The sequence below is a fragment of the Musa acuminata genome, chromosome BXJ2-9 (assembly GCF_036884655.1).
Source record: "Musa acuminata AAA Group cultivar baxijiao chromosome BXJ2-9, Cavendish_Baxijiao_AAA, whole genome shotgun sequence".
NCBI lineage: Eukaryota > Viridiplantae > Streptophyta > Magnoliopsida > Zingiberales > Musaceae > Musa > Musa acuminata.
Window position 1 is genome coordinate 1,129,466 of NC_088346.1, and position 26,525 is coordinate 1,155,990.

Here is a 26,525-nt window from a genome sequence, read left to right on the forward strand (position 1 = left end):
AGAATCAAGATCCAACGACCACAGTTCCCCGGGATCAAGAAAACGAGAGCCCCACAGCATCGAAAGCTCATAGGGATTGGAGAGTCCGATGATGTAGATGAGGATCGTGACGACTCTCGATACGAGAGCGACCAACAAACCTAGCTGAAAGATCCGCATCTGCTAGCGGAGACGATGATGATCGTGACAATAATACTTAGCCGGAATGCACAGGACGGATCAAAAACACGTACGGATCTACTCTTCTCCCCTCCACAGTATAGAGTAGTGGGGGAGTGGAGGGAGGGAAATTGGGTTTCAGCTTCGTAGGATGGTCTACAATATTTCTTTCCATTAAAATTTCATCTTTAACATTCATCTAAAATTATCGAACCATGGTCTAAAATATTTTCTACTTTTAACCAAAATGGTTAACCTTCATCTGGATATTATTAAACGAACAAATATATAATTCAATTGATAAATTATAACATTTCGTTAAGATAATTCATTTACTTCATATAACACCTTTAAATACCTCATAAGGACATATATGACGAGAAAAAGCTGATGATATGCATAGAGGCATGTAGGCAACTATGATGATTTCGACACACTAGCAATAACCACTAATAATAGTCATTGATGTTAGTGAAAATAAGACATGAAATCACACAATAGGATTAGGAGATCATTCGAAAAGAATAATAAATATAAAATATATAAAACGAGACTACATGTCCAATATTGAAATTATTTAAAAGGTCATTTTGATTATATAAATGTTAACCAGCAATTTTAAAATACCTCTAATTTTTTGGAACGAGTTTGAATTAAATAGCAATGATTTGGTCACTTTTTATAAAATTATATTATTATTATTATTATTATTTTTTATTATTATTATTATTATTATTATATATATATATACATATATACATATATACATATACATACATATATATATATATATATATATATATATATATATATATATATATATACATACATACATATATATATATACATATACATATATATATATATACATATACATACATATATATATACATATATATATATGTATCTGTATACATATACATATATCTATCTAAAATTATCGAATCATGATCTATAATATTTTCTACTTTTAAGCAAAATGTTTATGTTCATCTGGATATTATTAAATTAACAAATATATATTTCAATTGATAAATCATAACATTTCGTTAAGACAGTTCATTTACACCATATGACGCCGTTAAACATCTCATAAGGACATATATGACGAGAAAAAACTGATGATATGCATAGAGGCATCTAGGCAACTATGATGATTTCGACACACTAGCAATAACCACTAATAATAGTCATTGATGTTAGCGAAAATAAGACATGGAATCACACAAGATTAGGAGATCATTCGAAAAGAATAACGAATATAAAAATATATAAAACGAGACTACATGTCTAATATCAAAATCATTTAAAGGCTCTTTTGACTATATAAATGTTAAAAGCAATTATAAAACACCTCTAATTTTTTGGAACGAGTCTGAATTAAATAGCAATTATTTGGATCACTTTTTTTAACATTATATATATATATTTATATATATATATATATATATATATATATATATATATATATATATATATATATATATATATATATATATATAAACACTTCTAATATATGTATATGTATATATATATAAACAGCCACTAATGAGTTGATGAGTCATTTGTAATGATCCAAAAATTTTGATAACAAGATTGGTGACAATATTTTATCACTAAAAATTAAATTAGAAAATATTTTTAATGGGGGTATTCTAATATATGTGTCGTCACCAAAATTTTATTCAGTGACAATTACGTAAACAAATGCTAGTTGACATATATGGCATCTATGACCACTTAGAATCATGGTTTCCAACATGATAACCACAAGGCTCCATATTTCTTTCCATTAGAATTGCATCTTTAACATCCATCTAAAATTATCGAACCATGATCTAGAATATTTTATACTTTTAACCAAAATGGTTAACCTTCATCTGGATAATATTAAACGAACAAATATATATTTCAATTGATAAATCATAACATTTAGTTAAGACAGTTCATTTACTCCATATGACGCCCTTAAACACCTCATTTGCCGTGATCCAAACATTTTGATGACAAGATTGGTGATAATATTTTATCACTAAAATTAAAATTAGAAAATATTTTAATGGGGGTATTCTAATGTATGTGTGGTCACCAAAATTTTATTTAATAACAATTATGTAAACAAATGTTACTTGACATACATGGCATCTATGACCACTTGGAATCATATTTCCCCACAGGATAACTATAATGCTACATATTTCTTTCCATTAGAATTGCATCTTTAACATGCATCTAAAATTATCGAACTAGAGTCTATAATATTTTCTACTTTTAACCAAATTTGTTAACTTTAATCTGGATATTATTAAACAAACAAATATATATTTTAATTGATAAATCATAATATTTCGTTAAGACGGTTCATTTACTCCATACAACTCCCTTAAACACATCATATGACGAGAAAAAACTGATAATATGCATAGAAACATGTAGGCAACTATAATGATTTCGACACATTAGCAAAAACTAATAATAATAGTCATTGATGTTAGTGAAAATAAAACATGAAATCACACAATAGGGTTAGACGATCATTCGAAAAGAACAACGAAAATAAAAATATATAAAACGAGACTAATTGTCCAAAATTGAAATCATTTAAAATGTTTTTTTTACAATATAAATGTTAACAAACAATCCTAAAACACCTTTATTTTTTGGAACGAGTCTGAATTAAATAGCAATGATTTGGATCACTTTTTTTAACATTATATTATTATATTTATTATTATTATTATTATTATATATATATATATACATACATACATATATTTTTATGACAAGATTGGTGACAATATTTTGTCACTAAAATTTAAATTAGAAAAGATTTTAATGGGGGTATTCTAATGTATGTGTGGTCACCAAAATTTTATTCGATAACAATTACGTAAACAAATATTACTTGACATACATGGCATCTATGACCACTTCGAATCATGTTTTGTCACAGGATAACCACAAGGCTCCATATTTCTTTCCATTAGAATTACATCTTTAATATCCATCTAAAATTATCGAACCATGGTCAACAATATTTTCTACTTTTAACCAAACTGATTAACTTTGATTTGGATATTATTAAACGAACAAATTTATATTTCAATTTATAAATCATAACATTTCGTTAAGATAGTTCATTTAATCTATATGACGTCCTTAAACACCTCATAAGACATATATGACGAGAAAAAGCTGATGATATGCATAGAGACATGTAGGCAACTATGATGATTTTGACACACTAGCAAAAAAACTAATAATAGTTATTGATGTTAGCGAAAATAAGACATGGAATCACACAAAAGGATTAGGAGATCTTTCGAAAAAAATAACGAATATAAAAATATATAAAACGAGACTACATGTCCAATATCGAAATTATTTAAAATATCATTTTGACTATATAAATGTTAACAAGCAATTCTAAAACATCTCTAGTTTTTAAGAACGAGTCTGAATTAAATAACAATGATTTGGATTTTAACATTATATTATTTTATTATTATTATTATTATTATATATATATATACATATACATATATGTATACATATATGTATATGTATACATATATAAATGGTCACTAATGAGTTGATGTGTTATTTGTCGTGATCCAAAAATTTTGATGACAAGATTGTTGATAATATTTTGTCACTAAAATTTAAATTAGAAAAGATTTTAATGGGGGTATTCTAATATATGTGTGGTCACCAAAATTTTATTCAATAACAATTACGTAAACAAATGTTACTTGACATACATGGCATCTATGACCACTTGGAATCATATTTTCCCACAGGATAACCACAATGCTATATATTTCTTTCAATTAGAATTGCATCTTTAACATGCATCTAAAATTATCGAACCAAAGTCTATAATATTTTCTACTTTTAACCAAATTTGTTAACTTTAATTTGGATATTATTAAACAAACAAATATATATTTCAATTGATAAATCATAATATTTCATTAAGACGGTTCATTTACTCCATACGACGCCCTTAAACACATCATAAGGACATATATGACGAGGAAAAACTGATAATATGCATAGAGGCATGTAGGTAACTATAATGATTTCGACACCTTAGCAAAAATCACTAATAATATTCATTGATATTAGTGAAAATAAAACATGAAATCACACAATAGGATTAGGCGATCACTCGAAAAGAACAACGAAAATAAAAAATATATAAAACGAGACTAAATGTCCAATATTGAAATCATTTAAAATATCTTTTTTACAATAAAAATGTTAACAAACAATTCTAAAACACCTCTAATTTTTTGGAATGAGTCTGAATTAAATAGCAATGATTTGGATCACTTTTTTTAACATTATTTATTATTTTTATTATTATTATTATTATTATATATATATATATATATATATATATGTATATATATACATACATATACATATATATATATATACATATACATATACATATATATACATACATATATATACATATATATACATACATATATATATGTATATGTATATGTATATAAATGGTCACTAATGAGTTAGATGTGTCATTTGCCATGACCCAAAAATTTTGATGACAATATTGGTGACAATATTTTGTCACTAAAATTTAAATTAGAAATGATTTTAATGGGGGTATTCTAATGTATGTATCGTCACCAAAATTTTATTGAGTGACAATTACGTAAACAAATGCTAGTTGACATATATGACATCTATGACCATTTGGAATCGTGTTTTGTCGTAGGATAACCACAAGGCTCCATATTTCTTTCAATTAGAATTGTATCTTTAATATCCATCCAAAATTATCGAACCATGGTCTACAATATTTTCTACTTTTAACCAAAATGATTAACCTTGATTTGGATATTATGAAACGAACAAATATATATTTCAATTTATAAATCATAACATTTCGTTAAGACAATTCATTTAATCCATATGACATCCTTAAACACCTCATAAGGACATATATGACGAGAAAAAGCTGATGATATGCATAGAGACATGTAGGCAAGTATGATGATTTCGACACACTAGCAATAACCACTAATAATAGTCATGTTAGCGAAAATAAGACTTGGAATCGCACAATAGGATTAGGAGATCATTAGAAAAGAGTAACGAATATAAAAATATATAAAACGAGACTACATTGCAAATATTGAAATCATTTAAAAGGTTTTTTTGGCAATATAAATGTTAACAAACAATTCTAAAACACCTCTAGGTTTTTGGAACTGAGTCTGAATTAAATAGCAATGATTTGGATCACTTTTTAAACATTATATTATTTTATTATTATTATATATAGATATATATACATACACACATACATACATACATACATACATACACATACACATACACATACACATATATATACATATAAATATATGTATATGTATACATATATAAACAATCACTAATGAGTTGATGTGTCATTTGCCATGACCTAAAAATTTTGATAACAATATTGGTGATAATATTTTGTCACTAAAATTTAAATTAGAAAAAAATTTAATGGGGTATTCTAATGTATGTGTCGTCACTTTTTTTAACATTATATTTATTATTATTATTATTATTATTATTATATATACATATATATACACATATATGTATATGTATACATATATAAATGGTCACTAATGTGTTAATGTGTCATTTGCCGTGATCCAAAAATTTTGGTGATAAGATTGGTGACAATATTTTATCACTAAAATTTAAATTAGAAAAAAATTTAATGGTGATATTCTAATGTATGTGTCGTTACCAAAATTTTATTCAGTGACAATTACATAAACAAATGCTAGTTGACATACATTGCATCTCTGACCACTTGTAATCATGTTTTCTCACAGGATAACCACAAGGCTCCATATTTTTTTCCATTAAAATTTCATCTTTAACATCCATCTAAAATTATCGAACCATGATCTATAATATTTTATACTTTGAAGCAAAATGTTTACATTCATCTGGATATTATTAAATTAACAAATATATATTTCAATTGATAAATCATAAAATTTTGTTAAGACAGTTCATTTACTCCATATGACACCATTAAACATCTCATAAAAACATATATGACGAGAAAAAACTGATGATATACATAGAGGCATGTAGGCAACTATGATGATTTTGACACACTAGCAAAAACTACTAATAATAGTAATTGATGTTAGCGAAAATAAGACATGGAATCACACAATAGGATTAGGAGATCATTTGAAAAGAACAACAAATATAAAAATATATAAAACGAGACTACATGTCCAATATTAAAATCATTTAAAAGGTCTTTTTGATTATATAAATGTTAACAAGCAATTCTAAAACATATATATATATATATATATATATATATATATATATATATATATATATGTTTTAGAATTGCTTGTTAACATTTATATAATCAAAAAGACCTTTTAAATGATTTCAATATTGGACATGTAGTCTCGTTTTATATATTTTTATATTTGTTGTGGAAGAGTGAGTTTCATTCTTTGACTTACTTGTTTCATTCTGCAACTAGGTAGGGTGGTGACCGCAACTCTTAATTCTATTACAAGCCTCGGGTAGGTTGGTTTACTTAACACTGTAATAATCACTGAATTCAATGGCCAAGTCACATTAGCCCAACTCCTGACGCTCCTATAGCTCACTACCGCCCAGAATACAACACTTTTGTGGAAGTTCAGAAAGAAGTATTAGTGGCCCTAATATTAAGTCGCCAGAGCTGTTATAGTAGTTGGCAAAGGGGAACCTGCTACTTCAGAAGCGGTTTCAAGATCTTAAGCCGTTGAAAGAGCAAGAGAGGGATATCAGGACCCAGCTAGCTCTTTTATGGGATAGGATGACTGATACAGAGTATGAAACTAGGATATCCCACCTGACAATGCATATCCCACCTGACAATGCTGTTAAGGTGGATAATTCTTTCCCACCGTTAGGCAGTATCCTAGCTCTTTTCCTCTTATTTCACTGGGCAACTGTAACTACAAAGGCAAGAACTGGGCAACTGTTTGACTCGGTCCTCTAAGCAAGAGATAGGTTCTCAATCAGCAGGGTGCCCCAACACAGGTTCACTCAGGACTTGCTATGGACCTAAAGGTAGAGAATAGAGTAGACTTAAGAATCCAATGAGATAAATCAATTTGGAAGAAAATCAAAGAAATATGAAAAAACCAAGAAAAAAACAGATCTTTTGCCTATACTAACTAAGTAGACAAACAGTAGAGAAAACCCTAGGAGAACTTTCACTCTCCTCATATAGGAAAACACTTCAGAAAGGAGAGTTTACAGTTTAGGTCTGTTATTAAAGTATAGTTCAATTGTTTAGTCATAGAAGCAATAGGTTCGACAAGGTCAGCAGTTAGAGCAGAGCCAGAGCCAGAGGATAGGTGGGCAAGGTATCATCTATAACCAAGGAAAAGAGGTGGGCAACGTAAGCAGTTAAGTAAGAAGTAGAGTGAAGTTCTGTTCTTAGAATTATCCACCTTAACAGCATTGTCAAGTGGGATATGCCACCTTAAAGAGAAGAGGGAATCTTTGTTTGCAACGATAGAATCTTCCGCTGGGTAAGGTACTGGTGCGCGCCGCAGCCGCTACACATTTTTAGTGACTTGGTTGATAGCATTAGTTGTTATATATATATATATATATATATATATATATATATATATATATATATATATATATATATATATATATATATATATATATATATATATATATATGAACGAGTCTGAATTAAATAGCAATTATTTGAATCATTTTTTTAATTATTATATTATTATATTATATTATTATTATTATATATATATATATATACATATATATATATATATATACATATATATATATACATATACATATAGATATATGTATATGTATACATATACATATAGATATATGTATATGTATACATAGATAAACGATCACTAATGAGTTGATGTGTCATTTGCAATGATTCAAAAATTTTGATGACAAAATTGGTGACAATATTTTGTCAGTAAAATTTAAATTAGAAAAGATTTTAATGAGGGTATTATGTATCATCACCAAAATTTTATTCAATTACGTAAACAAATGCTAATGGACATACATAGCATCTATGACCACTTGGAATCATGTTTTCCCACGGGATAATTACAAGGCTCCATATTTCTTTCCATTAGAATTGCATTTTTAACATCCATCTAAAATTATTGAACCATGGTTTACAATATTTTTTACTTTTAACCAAATGGTTAACCTTCATCTCGATATTATTAAACGAACAAATATATATTTCAATTGATAAATTATAACATTTTATTAAGACAGTTCATTTACTTCATATGACGCCCTTAAACATCTCATAAGGACATATATGACGAAAAAATGCTGATGATATGCATAGAGGTATCTAGACAACTATGATGATTTCGACGCACTAGCAAAAACCACTAATAATAGTCATTGATGTTAGCAAAACTAAGACATGGAATTACACAATATGATTAGGAGATCATTGGCAAAGAACAACGAATATAAAAATATATAAAACAAGACTACAGGTCCAATATTGAAATCATTTAAAATGTCTTTTTAACTATATAAATATTAACAAGCAATTCTAAAACACTTCTAATTTTTTGGAATGAATTAAATAGCAATGATTTGGATCACTTTTTCTAACATTATATTATTTATTATTATTATTATATATATATATATTTATACATATATAAACGGTCACTAATGAGTTGATGTGTCATTTGCCATGATTTAAAAATTTTGATCACAAGATTGGTGACAATGTTGTCACTAAAATTTAAATTAAAAAAAAATTTATTGGAAGTATTCTAATGTATGTGTCATCACCAAAATTTTATTCAGTGATAATTATGTAAACAAATGCTAATTGACATACTTAGCATCTATGACCACTTGGAATGATGTTTTCACACAGGACAACCACAAGGCTCTATATTTCTTTTCATTAGAATTGCATCTTTAACATCTATCTAAAATTATCGAACCATGGTTTATAATATTTTTTACTTTTAACTAAAATGGTTAACCTTTCAATTGATAAATCATAACATTTTGTTAAGACAGTAAATTTACTGCATATGACGCCCTTCAACACTTCATAAGAACATATATGACAAGAAAAAAGTTTATACGCATAGAGACATGCAGGCAACTGATGATTTCGACACATTAACAAAAACCACTAATAATAGTCATTCATGTTAACGAAAATAAGACATGGAATCATACAATATTGTATTCACAAGTAAAGCAATACGATACAAGACTGGAAAAACTATTCTTAGAGATCGCAGAAGCAATCTTGATCTTGAAATAAAACATTTCAACACAATAGATGAAAAGAATTGCAGAGTGCAGAAGAAAATGAATACACTAACAGCACATCATGAACACTGAAAGCAACACAACTGAACTCGGAGGGCAATTGACATGCCACAGAAACTTTCCTAGCCAAAAGCCAGTGAAGACAAAAAGAATCTACATAAGCTAAGATAGAGAACAAACAATTCACATAAGCTAAGATAGAGAACAAACAATTCAAACGGAAGATGCTGATGTGTTATTTGATAGAATTTTGAGAACGATGAGAATAAGCATAAGGAGGTGTAGCAACAACCAAAGCACCAAGTTTCTACATGATAGATGCCACAGAATTGGGAACACAGGCAAGAAATGGAAAGGCGAAACAAGATTTTTGAAAGGAGGTTTTTTTCCTGATAATCCAGGAAGCTTACAAGAGAAACGTGAACTCTACATAAATGAAAACAAGTTGAACAAAAGTCATCCGGTGGTTCATGATGACCACAAAGCACTCACAGTATCTATTAGATTTTGGCAAAAATTATCTTTTGTTGTTAGAGCAACAATAGATATTTTTAAATAAGCATTGTCATTCGTATACAAGTACTGATTTAAATGATCGATTAGATCAAATCCATGGTTTATTTATTGTCCTTGTGTACCCAAAATTATATAATTGGTTGATCATGTATGGTTATTATCAGATTTAATTTAATTAACAAGGAATGACATTTTGAAGCTAATTTAGGCTATCTTGTATTTCTAATCGTCTTTCTCACTTTACATATCTCTTTTTTTTCTCAAAAGAGGGGACTTCTACTTTTTGATATACACTAAACCTTTGGCAAATTTACCACAAGATTTGCTTGCAATTAAATCAATGCTCATCATCCATCTATATGAAAAAAAGGCAGCCTAACGTGTGATACGTCCGCTGCTTTACAAAAAGGTCAAGGCATGCAGCCTTACCCTTGCAAGAAGGAAGCCATTCCTGTCGCTTAATTCGCAAAAGAAAAGAAAAAAAAAACTACCATTACGCCAAGGTTTGTGCTCTAAATAAATTCATCCATAAGAAACAATAATTCATCAACTAGAAATCATCTATTATATCTAATAAAGTAATTCAATCTGTCAAAGTAATATAATAGGACTGTCATCCTACACATTAAAACAATGTAAATAGGACTTGAGGACGACAAAAACAGGTCTAAAGCAAACAGCTCCCATATTTTAAACTTTAAAACAATTTAAGCATTACGTAAATTGGGTTTTCACTGGCAGACTAGAATGATCATTGTAGAATCATTTTCCTTGTAAAATAACTCATAAAAGACAACATACAGGAGTACCTACTAAATATGACCTATCCCATGTCTAGAAATTTTAGGCAAACATTATGAGCAACAAGTCAATCTTGTATTCATGTGCTACCAGGAGCATCGTTGCCAGCTGCAGGTTTGCGATTGAGATATCGGATGACAGCATCTTCAACCCTGTTATATTTCCATCAGTAGCACAATACATAGTCAGCATAAGAAAAGCTACTCCTTAGGGAAGTTAAAAGAAGCCAACACATAAACAAAAGGCATACCATGGTTGGTTATAGAACTCAGAACGGCGTTCCCTCTCAGCATTCCGACTTGCTTCACCTGCGACCAGTTTCAAGTCCCTACTCTGAGAAGCAATCAGAGTGTTTATGAACTCTACAGGAGATTGACTGAATCCAAGAAAGAAAGCCCTTCTCCTACGATGCTCATGAATCTTCTTGATAGAAGCGCATATTACTTCATCACAAGCTTCGATATCTCTGTGTTTCTCTGTGTTGGCAAGGAAAGCTGACATTTCCTTCTGCAGCGGAAATGGAACATCAACTAGCACATCATAGCAGGCATTGCCCACAGCCCCATTTCCTGAAAGCCTAATCTTATGCTCCAAGTGAATGGGTTGTGGTGGATACAAATGATGTGAGATCTTCTGCGACACCATAGCAAACTTCATCTTGTCTTCTCCAAATATCTTCTTCAAGGGTGGATCACAAGCAAAATAGGAAGAATCTGTAGTGCTCTGCAATTTCTTCGCCTTCACATACTGCCATATCCCAGCAATAATTCTAGCTCGTGTATCAACCTCGATCCCAAGCACCTCCATCAGCGGAGGTGACAATCTGAACTTCTCAGGATTGTAATTCATCTCAAGCCTTATACTAGCTGTGAACTCTTTATCCCCCCTTCTCTTGACCTCAAAGCCCTCCTGCGGCACCGGGGAGCGTGCCTGCTCCCACACGATCGTGGGGTTCTCCGGGTAGAGTGATGGGTCCAATGCGATCGTAACCCTCCTAAAAAACGATGAGAACTTGGGATACATGGGGTTGGGCTTAGGCAGCGCACCAGCAGGATCAGGGTCGACCCCATCCTCCAAGATCCTTCCGACGATCTTCAGTGACCACGAGGGAGGCTCCATGGGCTCAGGGATCATCCGCGTCTGGTTGGCGAAGGTATTGAAGACATAAATTCTAAGCGTCCTCTGCATGGAAGGCGGGCTTCTCAGAGCTTCTTGGATATCGATCTTCTTCCTCGCGAGGGCCGCATCGACCCGGGCCTCGAACTCAAGCAACTGGGTATAGAGGGCAGACTCGGGCAAGAGGGCAGCGACTCGGTCGGGCAACTGCTTCTCCGGAAGTCTGCGCTTCTTCCTCCGGGCGGCAGCGGTTATATCGGCGGCCTTGATGATTGGGCTGGCGGCGGCAGAAATGGGGGCCGGGGGCCGCGCTGGGGGCTTCTGAGGAAGCCGTTTAGGGCCGCTCGACAAACCAGGCGTGGAGAAGGAGGGGGAGTTGGAACCGAGCAAACCGACCTGGGATTGCGAACCCATCTGAATCTGGAAAGGGGAGTGTACTTGCGGCTGGGCCTGCGGATGCGCTTGGGAGTGGAAGAGACCCTGGAAAGGGGAAGAACCCGGCGGCGGCGGGGGGCGGAGATGGGGCGGGTGGTTAGCCGACGCCGGTGAGGCCATTCCAGGGTTCCCTAGCGGTGGCGGGCCGCCGACACCACGTGGCTGGTTGTTGTTGTTCGACGCCATCAAAGAACCACCAATTCGAAACCTCAGAACCCTAATTAATCTCCAAACGCCAAAATAACAACTTTAAGGAAACGAATCGAAGCCCTGATCAGAACGCCAAATCGAGACAAAGATCTCACCTTTCGGTGGAAGGAGGCGTCGATCTGAGGAATTTCCGATGGACTTCCCGGTGAAGCGAAAAAACCCTATGGGGATTAGGGTTTAGATGACGGAGAAGGAAGGAAGGAAGCTAACTTCTCGCCGTTCGTTTCCCTCTCTCTCTCTCTCCGTAGCTCGTCCTTTCTCTTACATCTCGTTCTCTTTCCAAACACCTTTTCAGATATGGGGACGACGCGAGCCATATACTCGCCAAGTCGGTCTAACCCAACCTAATCTAATGTCTCGAATCGAGCCCTTTGGACCGGGATTGTACCCAACCCCAATTGATTTGGGTCAGATTGGAAAGAATAATTTGGACTCCAATTAGGAGTCCAACACTGAGCTTTCTTTAGTTGATTAAATCAAAAAAATCCAAATCTTATTTATTTATTTATTTATTCTAAAGTCTTCTTATATCTTTCCATTTCTCCCTTCACCATCAAATCATAAAACCATGTTCAGCAGAACAATTCTTAGATGTGACACTAGAAAGCATAATCGATGTAAATGGCTAATCATCAGACAATTTATTGGCTTTTATAGAAATGCAATACAACATATATCTCAGTGGAGTAGTCATATAAGATTTGGTTCCCTGATGTGAAGAAAATGATTGCTTGTGGTAGCAAACAACAGCCACTTCAGTGAAAAGAGCTCATCATCTTCTGTTTCCTTCTCTCCTTGAAGCTTAGTCTGCACAGCAAAGGCAACAAGCAACACTTTCCACTCCTCTTATCTTTACTGGGAGTTGGAACGTCAGCGACATGGGAAGTCCCATCGTGAGGGATTCCCGGGAGTAAGGTGGCATCAATCTCAGAGAACTCTGGCTTTCCATTGATTTCACTCTCAGGAGAAGGATTCTCCTGAAGAAGATCAACAAGTTTCCCTTTTGCAATAGCTGAAGAAGGCTCAGATGTGGTGACAGGAAATGTATCAGCAGAGAATGCTTTGTTTGTACTGAAGCTGAAAGGAGTTGAATCTGAACAAAACGAGGATGAGATGCTACAAACTAAGACACAAAACAGCATGAGAATTTTGGATTCTGAACGGCAGTAATACCTCCGTTGACACTGACAAAGTCATCTTCGGAGTCAGAATCCAACCATCCTCGTGAGTCAAAGAAGGCTTCCCTTTTACTCGCTTGAAAATATAAGATGCCTCATTCATATTTCACGAAAAATTAGATTAAAATTTGTAAAAACGACATAATTATCGTATATCTATTTAAGATGAGAATTAAATGCTTTTATAAACGATGTATACATCTCCAGTAGAGGTTTCTATGATTAATTTTTTATCTTTTAAGAAAAAATAAAATTATTTTTAAAATTATTTTTATTCTTTTTTGAACAACATATGACATATGAGAGCAAATACCTAAATTTATGGGATTTTTGGCACTTCTTTGAATACCAAATTCACTATAAAAATTTGTGGAAATTAATGATGAAATGCAACCCCGATCTATGATTTCGGATTCAGATATAATTAATGAACTTCCACTGAATCATTTTTACACCATAATCAAACCTATGGATCAGTAAAACTAAGCAAAACTCATGTTCGTTTTCATCCCATGAGGATCTATTATTTCTTCTAGAAAAGAATCCATTTTTAGGTAATATTTAGAAGAGAAACAAAATCTAACAGTAAGATCGTACCAAAATCCGCCACAACTTCGTCTTCCGCACCGAGAGAAGGCTTCTTCTTCGGTGTCCTCGGGGATGAGAGCTTCTCAGCTTCTGAGCCAACTCCCAATCGAGGATTCATGGCCGACTCCATGGACTACAGGAGGAGACGAAAGAGAGCCCGAAGAAGCTTCAGATAGCTGATGAATGCAACAGAGACGACGAACAAACAGTTTTAAAGAACCAAAGGGATGTGGAAGCTTGATGGATTCCAAAGCAACAGTGCAGTTGCAGAATGACTTGTGAAGGAAGCTTTGGTGAAATCATGGTGTGGTCTCTGGCTATCATATTTTGCTGTGGGTCTCAGCCATTTCCATGTTCTGCCGTTACTTCCACATGCATTTATGCTCGCCCGACTGTTCCATTCATGCGGTGCTGAGAAACTATCGAGTTAGATTATGCATTGTCAGCCAGTAACTGTTCGATGGTGAGAGACATTATTTATTATCTTAGGTTTCCTGTTTGACAGTATCACTGTGGAGCGGATGAGATATCGCTCGACCTTTCATGTCTAAGAGCGGCGACGACACTTAATCTCTGAATGGAGCATATTTTGGCACGACTGGCATGACAACGGGCGAGAGTCACCTCATGACCGACGTGACACACGTGTGCTGACAAAGCACATCGGAACTAGAGACGACAAAAGTCATACGATATAGCATTGTCCTATCTTGAACCATCCACGATGATGCAAGGCGACATCGCACGACGCAAAGCTGTGCAAGTCAACCCATGTTGTGCGAAAAGTATCGGTCAATCTCTTGAGGTAGCATAAATCATTAACAAGCTTCGTACGATCACCCCTTCGACAAACAAGTATAAAAGTCAATCCCCTTCTTGCGAACAAGGAAGAAGGAGAAAAGAGAAAAAAAAAAATATCATATGAAGTTAACTTAAACTTCGGATGAGTCAAGTCGAGAATCCCCCTCCAGACGTTGACTTTTTGTCGTAGGAAGGAGTAGTAATCGAAGGCCCATCTTGTCCCAACTGGTGAGGCTTCTCCTTAACCCGACCTAATTCGATCACCACATCTCTAGATCCTCTTGTGAGCGATCTTGCACTTTCGAGATGAAACCAAGCTATGCCGACTCCTCTACCATGACGTTCAATTCCACAATAACATCTATGAGTCAGAAGCCCCCATAAAAGTTCATATTAGCATGTAATACGATGGAATATCCAGAGATTAAGTGTAATTATTATGTTAAGGGAATATGAAAACCTATGCTAATTCATATGAGGATTTTAAAAATCTTTTTAATTGATCTAATAATGGGTTTTCTACAATATAGTATTTCTTTAGATAAAAAGATTTATCATGAAATATACTATAGATTATATATTAATAATGATTGAATAATCCTATGATCATTCAGTAGGTTGTTTATTATAATTATATCTTTATTAAATTACGGTAAGTCATGAAGATGATTCATACCTCGTAAGAGTTGGAACATTAGAATCTTGACCATATTCTCGAAAAATAATTATCATGTATTTCGTAATTCAAAAAATTACGTCATGACTCATAATCAAATAGTTGATATCCCTTTATCATTATTTTTTAAGTATTTTAATCTATAACTTAAGAGTCACAATCTCTTGGTTATATTTTTCTTTGGCTCTAAAGACAACTCATCAATTATCTTTTTTAATTTCATTTACAATCTCAAACTTATAATGGAGTCATTTACAATCCCTTTGGTTCTAAAAACTTATAACCAAGTCATTTTGAGAGATGGTATTGTTTGGGATGTCGATGAGAATGAGAACTACTTAGCTTTCGATCTCTTGATCATGGAGACTAGACTATGTACTTTCCATAATAATCAATCAATTAATTAATTATAAAAAGAAGATTAAAAGACAAAAAATTATATGTAGGTGATGAAAACCCCAATACACATATAGAATGGAAATGCTTAAGAAGAAGGCATCGATATTGGTATAATGAGAGTCTTGACGACAATAGAGATGACCTGATTAATTGTGTTAATATATTCGTAAAGTAATAGTTGACAGTGGTGATATTGAGGATTAAACGGAGTTGATGTCATAATAGACGATGGGGTTGTTTGAAGGAATAATGAAGCTCGTCAATGGAAAGGGAGAGGATGATACTAGATGAAGAAAAGAGGCTATGGGTGGAGCCAATATCAATAGTAGTAAAGAGAAAGAGACAACCATAATAAAATATAATTCGGACAATAAGATATTTTATAAAATATTTTTACTAAGTCAAGAGTAGAAATGATAATTATATTTTATCATATAAAAACTCAAAGCCTGAAGTTTTTTTTTCCTTCTTGTAAATCGTCCATAAATAAATATAAATAAATATTATTATTATTATTATTATGATTTCTAAAAAAAAACATTCTACTTTCAGTATTTTCTGATAGAGTGCTCGAAAATTTTTAAAAATATTTTTTTAGAATAATCATTTTACCTTTATCGATCATCTCATTTCGTTTTACTTGATTGTACCTTCACCCCAAGTGATCTTGCCTGTTGGTTCTCGCATGATTAAGGAGGGATTGTCTGTTAGTTCTCGCATTACAATCGTCGACCAAGAAAGAAAGAGAAGAGTACGAGGGAGAGACGAGAAAAAGGAGTTTAGAGAAAAAAAAAGAAAAAAAGAATTCGATAAAGACCAATGGGATATAGAAAAGCAGTTATGATCCTATGTTCTCTCCTGTCTCGTGCGAGGATCACGATCGACCACGATAGAAGTCGATAGATGAGTGAGAATTGATAAACTGGATGGCTAGGGTTATCACGAGGGTTGCTTATTATTAGCATCAATTTTTTAAATTATGATACTAAAATAATTTTTTCGTATAACCTATATCGGAAATTTTCGAACCTTATAATAGAAAAAGATTCTAAAAATGCATTTACTTTATTATTTTGAAATAAATTTAAATCGTCTTCGGCATCATTAATGTGACGGTGGATTACATAAAGATCCCCATTTACATCTCACCCATCGGTGTTTTCCTTTATCACCGGCGAGGTGATTAAAGGATCCACATCATGGGCCTACCCGTTTCCCAAGGGTGTATATTTGGGGCGTATATCTAAAGCGGATGGGCAAAAGGTCTTACGCAACCACAGTTAACTTGTTCCTGCGGTGTGCTCGTTTTAACCTCGTCCATCATCCCCCGAGATCTTCACCTTTTCCCACTCGTAAGTCCGAGCACAGCCATAAAGCGTGCAATTTTGCCAAGTAAACTAATCCTCGATTCCGATGCGGAGGTGCGAAGACCGGCTTCACCTCGTCTTTTCTCCTCTCTTTTGCTTCATCTTTCTTCCAATTCTTGTTCCATTAGGTTTCGAATGTTTTCACGCAGGGGTGGAGATATTTGGGGGCGGAGAGGCGGCGGTGGCGTTGGGGGGCAGAGGCCGCTGAAGCATGGGATGAAGGGGATGGCGGCGCGTCTGTCGGTCGCGTTGATCGTTCTCGTCATCTGTACGTTGTCGCTGTTCTCGACCATCGGCGTCACCCGACCCTCGAACCGAGTGGAGGTTAGTTTGATTTATGGGTCCTGGATTTCTGGAGATTGGTCGCATTGTTCGATGTTTCGGTTCTTAGACTGGATTCAAGGCTGGGATTGGTGAAAAGATCCTGTTGGGGTTGTCGCAAGATCACGGTGGAGTGGAGCACATTGGTCGAGAGTATTGAGATATCTAGGAAGTTGGGCGTGCATAAAATGTAGTTAAGAGCGTGAAATGATGATTAACTTTGGCAAGCAATGGGAACCTTCAGCACGCATGGATAGAGATAGACCGAGGTGAAGTCTCATTGGTCAGACATGATTGTTGAATACAAGAGTAAAACGTTTTGTGGTGCAAGATGTTCCTCATTACCAGGAATGATCTGAATCACAATCAACATCGATTTGTTTAGTGCAATATAAACATAGGAAACATCAGAACTTTGATAGTCATCATGTGAAAGATGATCGGTAAGAGCTTTTTTTGTGTGCTTATGTTGGATAATAGTGCTCCAACAATTGTTAAGTGATTTCTTGAAATGGTCCAGGAACTAAAGAAGCTGAGGTACTTTGAGTAGTCTCATATTGTTAAAGCGAATTAACTCAATGAAATTATGGACCAGTTCTTTGATATTAAGGATTGTTTTCTTTAATTTTCCTTCCGTAGATAACCATGGCAATTGTTGCAGTGACCTCAGCCGAGATGATTCCTCAGCATTATGCATTCCTCAGCTTGATACATGTGTCGTTCTAGCTGCAAATCTCAGAAGATTATGACATTTTCTTTTAGCAGATGGCATCATTTGATTAAGCTTGTGTGAAACTCTTTGGTGCCCATTTATGCATAAATGTTGTCATTTCATCCACATAAGACCTCAAGTTATGCCTTTTTCACTTTGTTTCGTATTAAGACCATGGCTTGTTCTCCATTTTCTTGAAGAATTCAGTTGTATTAGGTTGATATATAATCTTACATATACAGTGTTTCTAGTTGATATTTCTTCCTACTTTCTGTTTCTGATAGTGTCATTAAGGAGCTTCAATTTTTCCCATGACATTATCTTACTCAAAATATGACTGATCTCTGATTGATCAATGATGTGTGTCCATACACAACCATTAAATGGAAGTTTAATGTCTATACATTTGTTGAATTTTTTTTATTTTTTTGTTTTCTAGTGCTTACTTTTTCCTGCATACTTTATGTTTTTTAAGGTTGTTGATGTTAATAAGCTTTGGAGGAGTTCTAATCCAGGGGGTTGGAGACCATCATCTGCTCCCAGATCATACTGGCCTCGTATGTGTGATCTTTTATGTCTTGATCATAGCCACATAAAAAATGTGTTTGTGCTAGTATTTAAAATACTAATATCTGGATGGAAACCTTATGTTTCATCATGATGTCATTGCTATAGCTCCACCAAAAGAGAGTAATGGTTTTCTACGAGTTCGTTGCAATGGTGGCTTGAACCAACAACGTAGTGCGGTAAGGAACATTTTTTTATTACAATGTATTTATAGACATAATCTATCATTCTTGCATTCTAATGTTCCAGAGTCATGATTTGGATTAGTAGATAAATGCTAAAGTAAGACTACATCTTACCTTGCGCTTGGCCTCGACTAATTTTGATACTGTGTTGACATAGTAGTTACTTCAATGATTGACACAAGATGCTGTTGAAAATTGCAGTCATGTCATTGACCATCTAGCAAATATTTTTTACTATGCTAAGACTTAAGAATCTATGAAATCTTTTACAGATCTGTTTAGTGTCATTAAAACTTCACTGCATTTCATTTCTATGTACATATAAGCATCTATACTTAACACATTAATATTTGGTTAACAGGACAGAACATTTGAGAATTTGCGAGGATGCCAATGTAAGAAATAAAGTTCTAGTCTTCTTGTTAATTCTATGTGACTCCTATATCACAATGCACTCAGAATAATAGATGATGAAAAAACTTATAATTAGGCCAAAGACTCGAGGTGTGACCAAGTAAGTTTTTTTTAGGGTAATATAGATTAAAGCATATCTGAACTCATTTCATCAAGAACATGGAAAATATTAGAGAACTTAACACATTGATTCTCGTCCTAGTGAGATGTTAACTCATCTCTCTCATCTCTATTAGATTCAAAGACCTGTCCATATGGAACAGTTTATTTCAAGTACTTGATAAGATTCATTCATAGCCAAACAGCAATGTTAACACAGGTTTTAGTGGATGATGTGATGTGAGAACATGTAATTGCTGCAATAAAATGGCAGGTGCCATATTGAAACATCAGAAGTGATATTACCTTAAAACCAGAAGTAGTGGAAGGGAAAATCCATGTAAATGATATTACCTTAACACATGTCTCCCTGCTAGGAATGAAAAATTATTTATGCACTATGTTTTTGTTAATTGTAAATAACTTGTAGAGGATGAAGACTTGATATTCTTTCAAAATAGAGGGCATTTTCTACTGAAGACATGGACGTAGTTCAAGGCTTCAAGCATGCTTAGTTGATGATCATACATTCTACTCCTAATAACTGTAATACTATTTCAGTTAACATTAAAGTAACCCCAAGTGTAAGAAGCAACCACTAAACAAAGTGTTAAGAGTTTTATTATTACTCTTAAAAATGGCAGGTGCTCATCACTTCCAAGCCTTTTTGCATCAATATGGGATGCTGCATTCTAGGTCAAGAAGGTTCATAGTAAGTTCTAGCTGTGTTTCACTTTCATATTAATTGTCAATTTGGCATGAGTGTTTTTAAGGTTTGGTCCCTGGACTGTGTAGCAAAGGTAAACTAGTGGGATAGAGGAATATTCCACAGAACCAAGACAAGCACTGACCCTTAGCAAATTTACCATTTGGGCCTCAGCTTATATTATTGTGATTATGAGGTGTCTATTCATATTTTCCATAAATTTTGGAAATATCTAGACAAAGTGGGAAATAACACTTTTTTTTGTTTGAGAACTTGCTCATCCTGAACCTGAGTGTCAACAGAAAAATAACCCCCTCTTTATTTAACTGTAAGTCTGCCAAATGGTTAGTGGCACATAATTCATTTTAGTTGATGACTAAATTAGTTGAACGAAAAATTGTGTTGAATAATTGGCAGTGGTTGAATACTCAATAGTGAACTTAATTATTCTTGCATCAGCTTTTCTACTAAGTCACCAATTTATAACTAGATCGATAAAGAGGCAAGCTTGTTAGCTCCTCTGTGTTGTGCAAATTTTGTGTAATGCTTACAAACACTATTACAAAATTTGTTTTCACTTAATGTCATGTATAACTCTGATTACGATGTTTATTGAGGTTGTCTTTCAAATTACATGAATAACATTAGGTCATATCTCAAAGGTGAAATAAATTGGAACTACATTCATAGCTAATCTGGCCATTTTGAACTCATGGTTTCTGAAATATTTCAGTAAATCTCATGTTGAGATTTCACTTTCTTAAAACTGATTAATTAGTGCTTTTGTTGTGATCTTTCAGATATGCAATGCAGTTGTTGCTGCACGAATTATGAATGCTACACTTGTGTTGCCTGAGTTGGACACCAATTCTTTTTGGCGTGATGAGAGGTATTTATATCTCTGCATCATTATTTTTTAAATACGTTTGCTCTTGGCTTTGCCTTCAATAAATGGTTCAGATTCAGTGTTATGTTATCTGGATGAAGCAACAAAGTTCTAAGATGGTGAAGTTATTATTGTGGTATAAGGTGACTATCATAAGTTCTCTTTTACAATGTTTTTAAGTTCAGAGAGGAAGGTCTTTGTTGGGCGAAAATTTGCTTTTTGGACCTTTGACAAGAGACAAACTCAAACCAAGTCTTGAATTGGTATAGTCTTGGTCTTAAATTAATTTAGCTGCATAGGCATGTTACCCATCGGTCATACAATGATGAACATAAAAGAAACAAAATATTTGGTGATCAACACTTAATAAATAAAATGTGTTCTGTAATTACAACAGAAGACTATTGGTGGATGAAAATATATTTTATGCTACTTTAAATTTCAAAATAAATCAATTAAGTCATTGATGTTTTGTCTAATGATTGCTCTCTTAGTGTTGCATATGTGGCAAATATAACATCTTAAATTGCATTAGGAAAGACATGGTCGCATGGGCCAATTTCAAGTGTGCATGTTTTATTATACTATATGTATATGTATATCGAGCTTCAATACGACAGACTTAAACTTGACCACATCAAATATTGAACTGGAAAACCCTTTATAAACATTTAAGGACAGAATTCTCTGGCTTCTCAATAATCTTTCCTTTAGCTTGTAATTTTGATGGCCCTTAGCCATTGTGCAGTCAGTAGCTACTTGTTTCCTTGCCATTGACCGCCAGTTTTGTGAAAGCATCCAAAGACATCCATGATTGGCAACAAGGCACTACTCTTAGATTCTCTTTGGATCTAGGGTGTCCTTTTTTGTTTCTTTCTTTTTCTTGAGAATAGGTAGATTTTTTTTTCTACCCATTCAAAAATTTAATTAATGTCTGTGTTACAATTCCCTTGTCTATTTTCCTGTTCTTTTGCTTTTGCACTTAGAGTTTGTCTGCTCTTCTGTTGTATTCATTTGGATGTTTGCTCCCCGACCCAGCGGTTTTCCAGGTATCTATGATGTTGAGCATTTTATTGAGGCATTGAGATATGATATCCATATTGTGCGGAGCCTCCCAGAGGTCTCTTCAAAGGGAAAGACAAAGAAGATGAAATCTTATCAGGTTTCTGAAGTTTAATTTGACACCTTCTGAATGATCAACATTTTCTACTTGGTATGCACACACTGTAGTTATAAGATTCTTCTTGAGTACAGATATATTTTTTATTTGCAGATTCGGCCACCTAGAGATGCTCCTCTTAGCTGGTATACTACATTTGCTTTGGAAAAAATGAAGGAACATCGTGCTATCTACCTCACACCATTTTCACATCGATTAGCCGAGGATATTGATGCCCCTGAACTCCAGAGGTTGAGATGCCGAGTGAACTATCATGCACTTCGATTCAAGCCACATATAATGAAATTAAGCACCGAGATAGTGGATAAGCTCCGGTCGCAGGGACATTTCATGTCTATACACCTTCGATTTGAGATGGATATGCTTGCTTTTGCTGGGTATGCAATCTTATCATCTAGCTCAGATATTTTATGCAATCATGCAAGCCAGCATTCATTTATCATTATATGCACTCATTGACTCTGATTCTAAAGAGGATGACAAATGTTTAGTTTTAGATAATCACTTTCTTCTGAAATTTTTTGTGCCTTGCTTCTCTGCACCACTCATGTAACTGAATCTGCATAATTGATATCAGAAAAGTCCATCTCATCGGTTGCAAATATCCTTCAATACTTCTCAGCTTGCAGCCTCTAGCAACACAAACTTTTTGTCATTATCAGCTTACTATCTGAATCCTACATGCTCTACAAGCAGTACAAGATGTATACTCCTTTAAACTAGGAAATACTTGGTTAATCATTGGAAAATTATTTTTTTCATACGCATGATCTCTAACTTCTCAAAGTACAACCTAGTTTGGCAATCATAAAGATCCATATTGCATTGAAGTCAAGCATGTTGTTGACCCCAAGAACCTAACCAGATAAGTTTTGGTATCCAGTAGTAGACCACTACTCCTACAATATTGGCCACAAACCCCCTACTGATGGCTAAATCCACATGTCTACTTCGGAAAGCTAAATCATGCATGTTCCTGTAAACAACAAAGGTATCTTTGTGTACCTTGGTCAAAGCACCAAACTTTGTAGAAGCATCTGGTTGCCTCACACCATTTCACAGATATAAAAATTTATTGCAAACTTGTTGAGAGTCATGACGATTTTAAGCATATTTCTTGTCAGAAAACTAACATTATGTTGTTTGGAAAAAGAAAAAAAAAAGAATTGCAGCCTAGTGGGCGAGATTCCTACTGATATGGGTTAATGTATTCTCTTACTCTTGCAAGCAGAGAAGATTTAGTCACCTTAGTTAGAAAGGAGCAAGCCGTTGTGGTGATAATCTAGATTATTTAGACAAACAGTTTTTTTAAAAGTTCACATGCATGAAATTTAGTATGCATTAGATTTCACATTTTTGGTATAAAAGTCCATGAGGTGCTAATTTTTCCAGGCACTGAAGAATTTTTTTTTCACATTATGTGTCGATAAGAATCCTTATTTTGATTGACAACTTAATGCGTTAAGAAAATTGATTCTAACTGAAGAAGTAAACAATTTCTATACTTCATCCAAACGGTGTCATTAAGTTGTTGAATTGTGGAATAAGAATACCTAGCTCAGAAATGAATACTCAATGTTCTCAGCTGTGTGGATATATTTACTCCCAAGGAGCAGAAAATTCTAATCAAATACCGAAAGGAGAACTTTGCAGAGAAGGAACTTGTTTATAGAGAGAGGAGGCTCATTGGGAAGTGCCCATTAACACCAGAAGAGGTAAATTAATAATTTTTTTCTTTTCTTGCTCTCTTGTTGTCCAGCAAGTTTAAAATTTTCAGGAACTCTGTACGTTATATTTCCTAACCTTCAAATGTAAATGACAAAATATGCAGATATAGTGTAAGGCACCTGTTGTCGATTACATCTTGTACCATAGAGAATGCAACATGATATTGCAAGTTCTGCTTTACATCTAGATAATCAAACATTGGCCCTTGTGATCTAGATATCATTAAAGACAGTTTTGATTTGTCTATCTAATTTAGTTAGTCTAATTGTTAATTTTGTTAACATTACATTGATTCTCTAACTTGTATATTACTTGAATATCCTGAATTGTTGTATTGATTCTGCAGCTGGTTACAATTTTTTTTTTATATTACACTCTTGTTTTCATTTTGCACTGTACAAGGACATACTCTTTGCAGTCATTAAGTGAACATCTTCGATCATCATTGTATCCCAACTGTGCTTAATAAGTTGAGGATAGCATAAAACCAGTACAGAATACTGAATTGGTCATCTTAGATGAACCACAAATAAATATGTTCAATATGCTAACATCTGGTTACATGTGTGTCACCCTTTTTGTACTCTCCTCCAAATATTTCTTTCATTTTTTCAAATCTCTCTTGTTTGCTAAAAACAATTGCGAATATATTGATGTTTTTATTGCTGTGTGGAAATGCGTAGACGTTTCTGGACACTGTAAACCAGGTATACACATGTATAGACATTTTTGCAAACATTCTTTTATCTTCATCCTGTTTTGCCATGTTACTGGCTTCTCCTTTTGCTTCTCTTTTTTCATACATCCTTATTGCTTCACAAAAATCTTAATGGTTAATTCACGTATCAAACTAAGCGGCACCTTAAGCATTCACAATGATCCCTCCACTGATCTCTCCCCAATATTTGGGATAATTATGCCTCTTGAAATAACTGTGGGCTCTTTTTACTGAACAGGTAGGACTCATCTTACGGTCTATGGGATTTGACAACACCACACGCATCTACATTGCTGCAGGTGAACTTTTTGGTGGTGATCGCTTCATGAAACCATTCAGGACAATGTTCCCTCACCTTGAGAACCATAGCACAGTAGGACCATCAGAAAAGCTTGAAGAAAATGCTAGAGGACTTGTTGGTTCTGCTGTGGACTATATGGTTTGTCTTCTCTCTGACATTTTTATGCCGACATATGATGGCCCAAGCAATTTTGCAAATAATCTCTTGGGCCATCGTCTGTATTATGGCTTCCGGACGACAATCCAACCCAACAGGAAAGCTTTAGCTCCTATATTCATGGACAGAGAAGAAGGCCGTGCAGCTGATTTTGAGGATCGTATCAGGCAGGTCATGTTCAATTCCAAGTTTGGTGGGCCGCACAAGCGCGTCCACCCTGAGTCTTTTTACACGAACTCATGGCCTGAGTGCTTCTGCCAAATGTCACCGAAGGATCCTGCTGACAAATGCCCACCGGATAACATAATGGAAACGCTGGATGGACAACTGCAAAATGAAGAAAGTGATGATTTAGACCCTTCAAATATGTCCAACAAATCAAACAATTCAGCTTCACGTTCCACTGGAGATTAACATGCAGTATTGCAGATCATTCATTTTATCCTCATTGGTAAAGCCTCAGAAGGGAGAGATCCTCAAATGAATTTCCGGATTCTGATACCGAAGAGCTTCCACAAATGATTAACATCAAATAAATTCTTACCGATCTTTTTGCTCATTGGCCTTACTATGTTGATTAGTGATGCAGGCACAATGTCTAAACGAAGTTTGCGGAAGTAACAAGGAATTGCTCCACTTGGGATCAATTTGGTATACCCTTCTACTAAATCAAGCCTCACGTGGAAGCTATTTATTGTTTGCTGGATATGTTTCTTTCACATGAGATATTCATGTATTTTGTCGTAGTAAACATATATTTCTTGATTGCAGCAAGTGTTGGTGTGACTTACTCTGACTGGTTCCATTTGCCTAGTGACATGTACTCTTATTTGTTGCAGCAACATATATTTCTCAAATGGTAAAGCATTACTTTTGTTTCTTGGACTATTTCAGCCTTTGAAATATGTCAAGTTTCGTGCATGCGCAC

At 34.1% G+C, this 26,525-nt stretch overlaps 2 protein-coding genes and 1 long non-coding RNA gene across 5 annotated transcripts; 1 reads left to right on the forward strand and 2 right to left on the reverse strand.

Moving 5' to 3' along the window:
* Positions 1-10,595: 10,595 nt before the first annotated feature.
* Positions 10,596-12,911, reverse strand: LOC135622300 (SWI/SNF complex component SNF12 homolog). Of its 3 annotated transcripts, none has more exons than XM_065124035.1 (3): positions 12,711-12,911; positions 11,105-12,567; positions 10,596-11,006 (listed from the first exon to the last, which is right to left on the reverse strand). In XM_065124035.1, the coding sequence occupies exons 2-3, from the start codon at positions 12,523-12,525 to the stop codon at positions 10,934-10,936; spliced, it is 1,494 nt and encodes a 497-aa protein (XP_064980107.1). In that variant the 5' UTR covers positions 12,526-12,567; positions 12,711-12,911; the 3' UTR covers positions 10,596-10,933. The 3 variants fall into 3 exon arrangements, with proteins under 3 accessions (XP_064980107.1, XP_064980105.1, XP_064980106.1); XM_065124033.1 differs by having other exon boundaries at positions 11,105-12,622; XM_065124034.1 differs by having other exon boundaries at positions 11,105-12,631.
* Positions 12,912-13,649: 738 nt separating this feature from the next.
* Positions 13,650-14,403, reverse strand: LOC108953788 (uncharacterized). Its single transcript, XR_010491575.1, has 3 exons — positions 14,391-14,403; positions 13,789-13,869; positions 13,650-13,708 (listed from the first exon to the last, which is right to left on the reverse strand). It is a non-coding gene; the product is annotated as an uncharacterized LOC108953788 (long non-coding RNA).
* Positions 14,404-17,526: 3,123 nt separating this feature from the next.
* On the forward strand, positions 17,527-26,485 carry LOC103996691 (O-fucosyltransferase 1). The gene is made up of 9 exons (XM_009417653.3): positions 17,527-17,678; positions 17,774-17,948; positions 19,133-19,214; positions 19,333-19,403; positions 21,429-21,517; positions 22,553-22,676; positions 22,788-23,071; positions 24,280-24,409; positions 25,379-26,485. The coding sequence occupies exons 1-9, from the start codon at positions 17,671-17,673 to the stop codon at positions 26,009-26,011; spliced, it is 1,596 nt and encodes a 531-aa protein (XP_009415928.1). The 5' UTR covers positions 17,527-17,670; the 3' UTR covers positions 26,012-26,485.
* Positions 26,486-26,525: the final 40 nt, after the last annotated feature.

What these genes read in the sequence shown, in the direction of transcription:
- LOC135622300 (XM_065124033.1), bottom strand. Translation starts at nt 12,591, where the DNA reads ATGGCGTCGAACAACAACAACCAGCCACGTGGTGTCGGCGGCCCGCCA. An exon ending in GAGTTCTATAACCAACCATG is followed by an intron (nt 11,007 to 11,104) that starts GTATGCCTTTTG and finishes GAAATATAACAG; the next exon opens with GGTTGAAGATGCTGTCATCC.
- LOC103996691 (XM_009417653.3), top strand. An exon ending in TCTTTTTGGCGTGATGAGAG is followed by an intron (nt 21,518 to 22,552) that starts GTATTTATATCT and finishes TCCCCGACCCAG; the next exon opens with CGGTTTTCCAGGTATCTATG. An exon ending in GATATGCTTGCTTTTGCTGG is followed by an intron (nt 23,072 to 24,279) that starts GTATGCAATCTT and finishes CAATGTTCTCAG; the next exon opens with CTGTGTGGATATATTTACTC.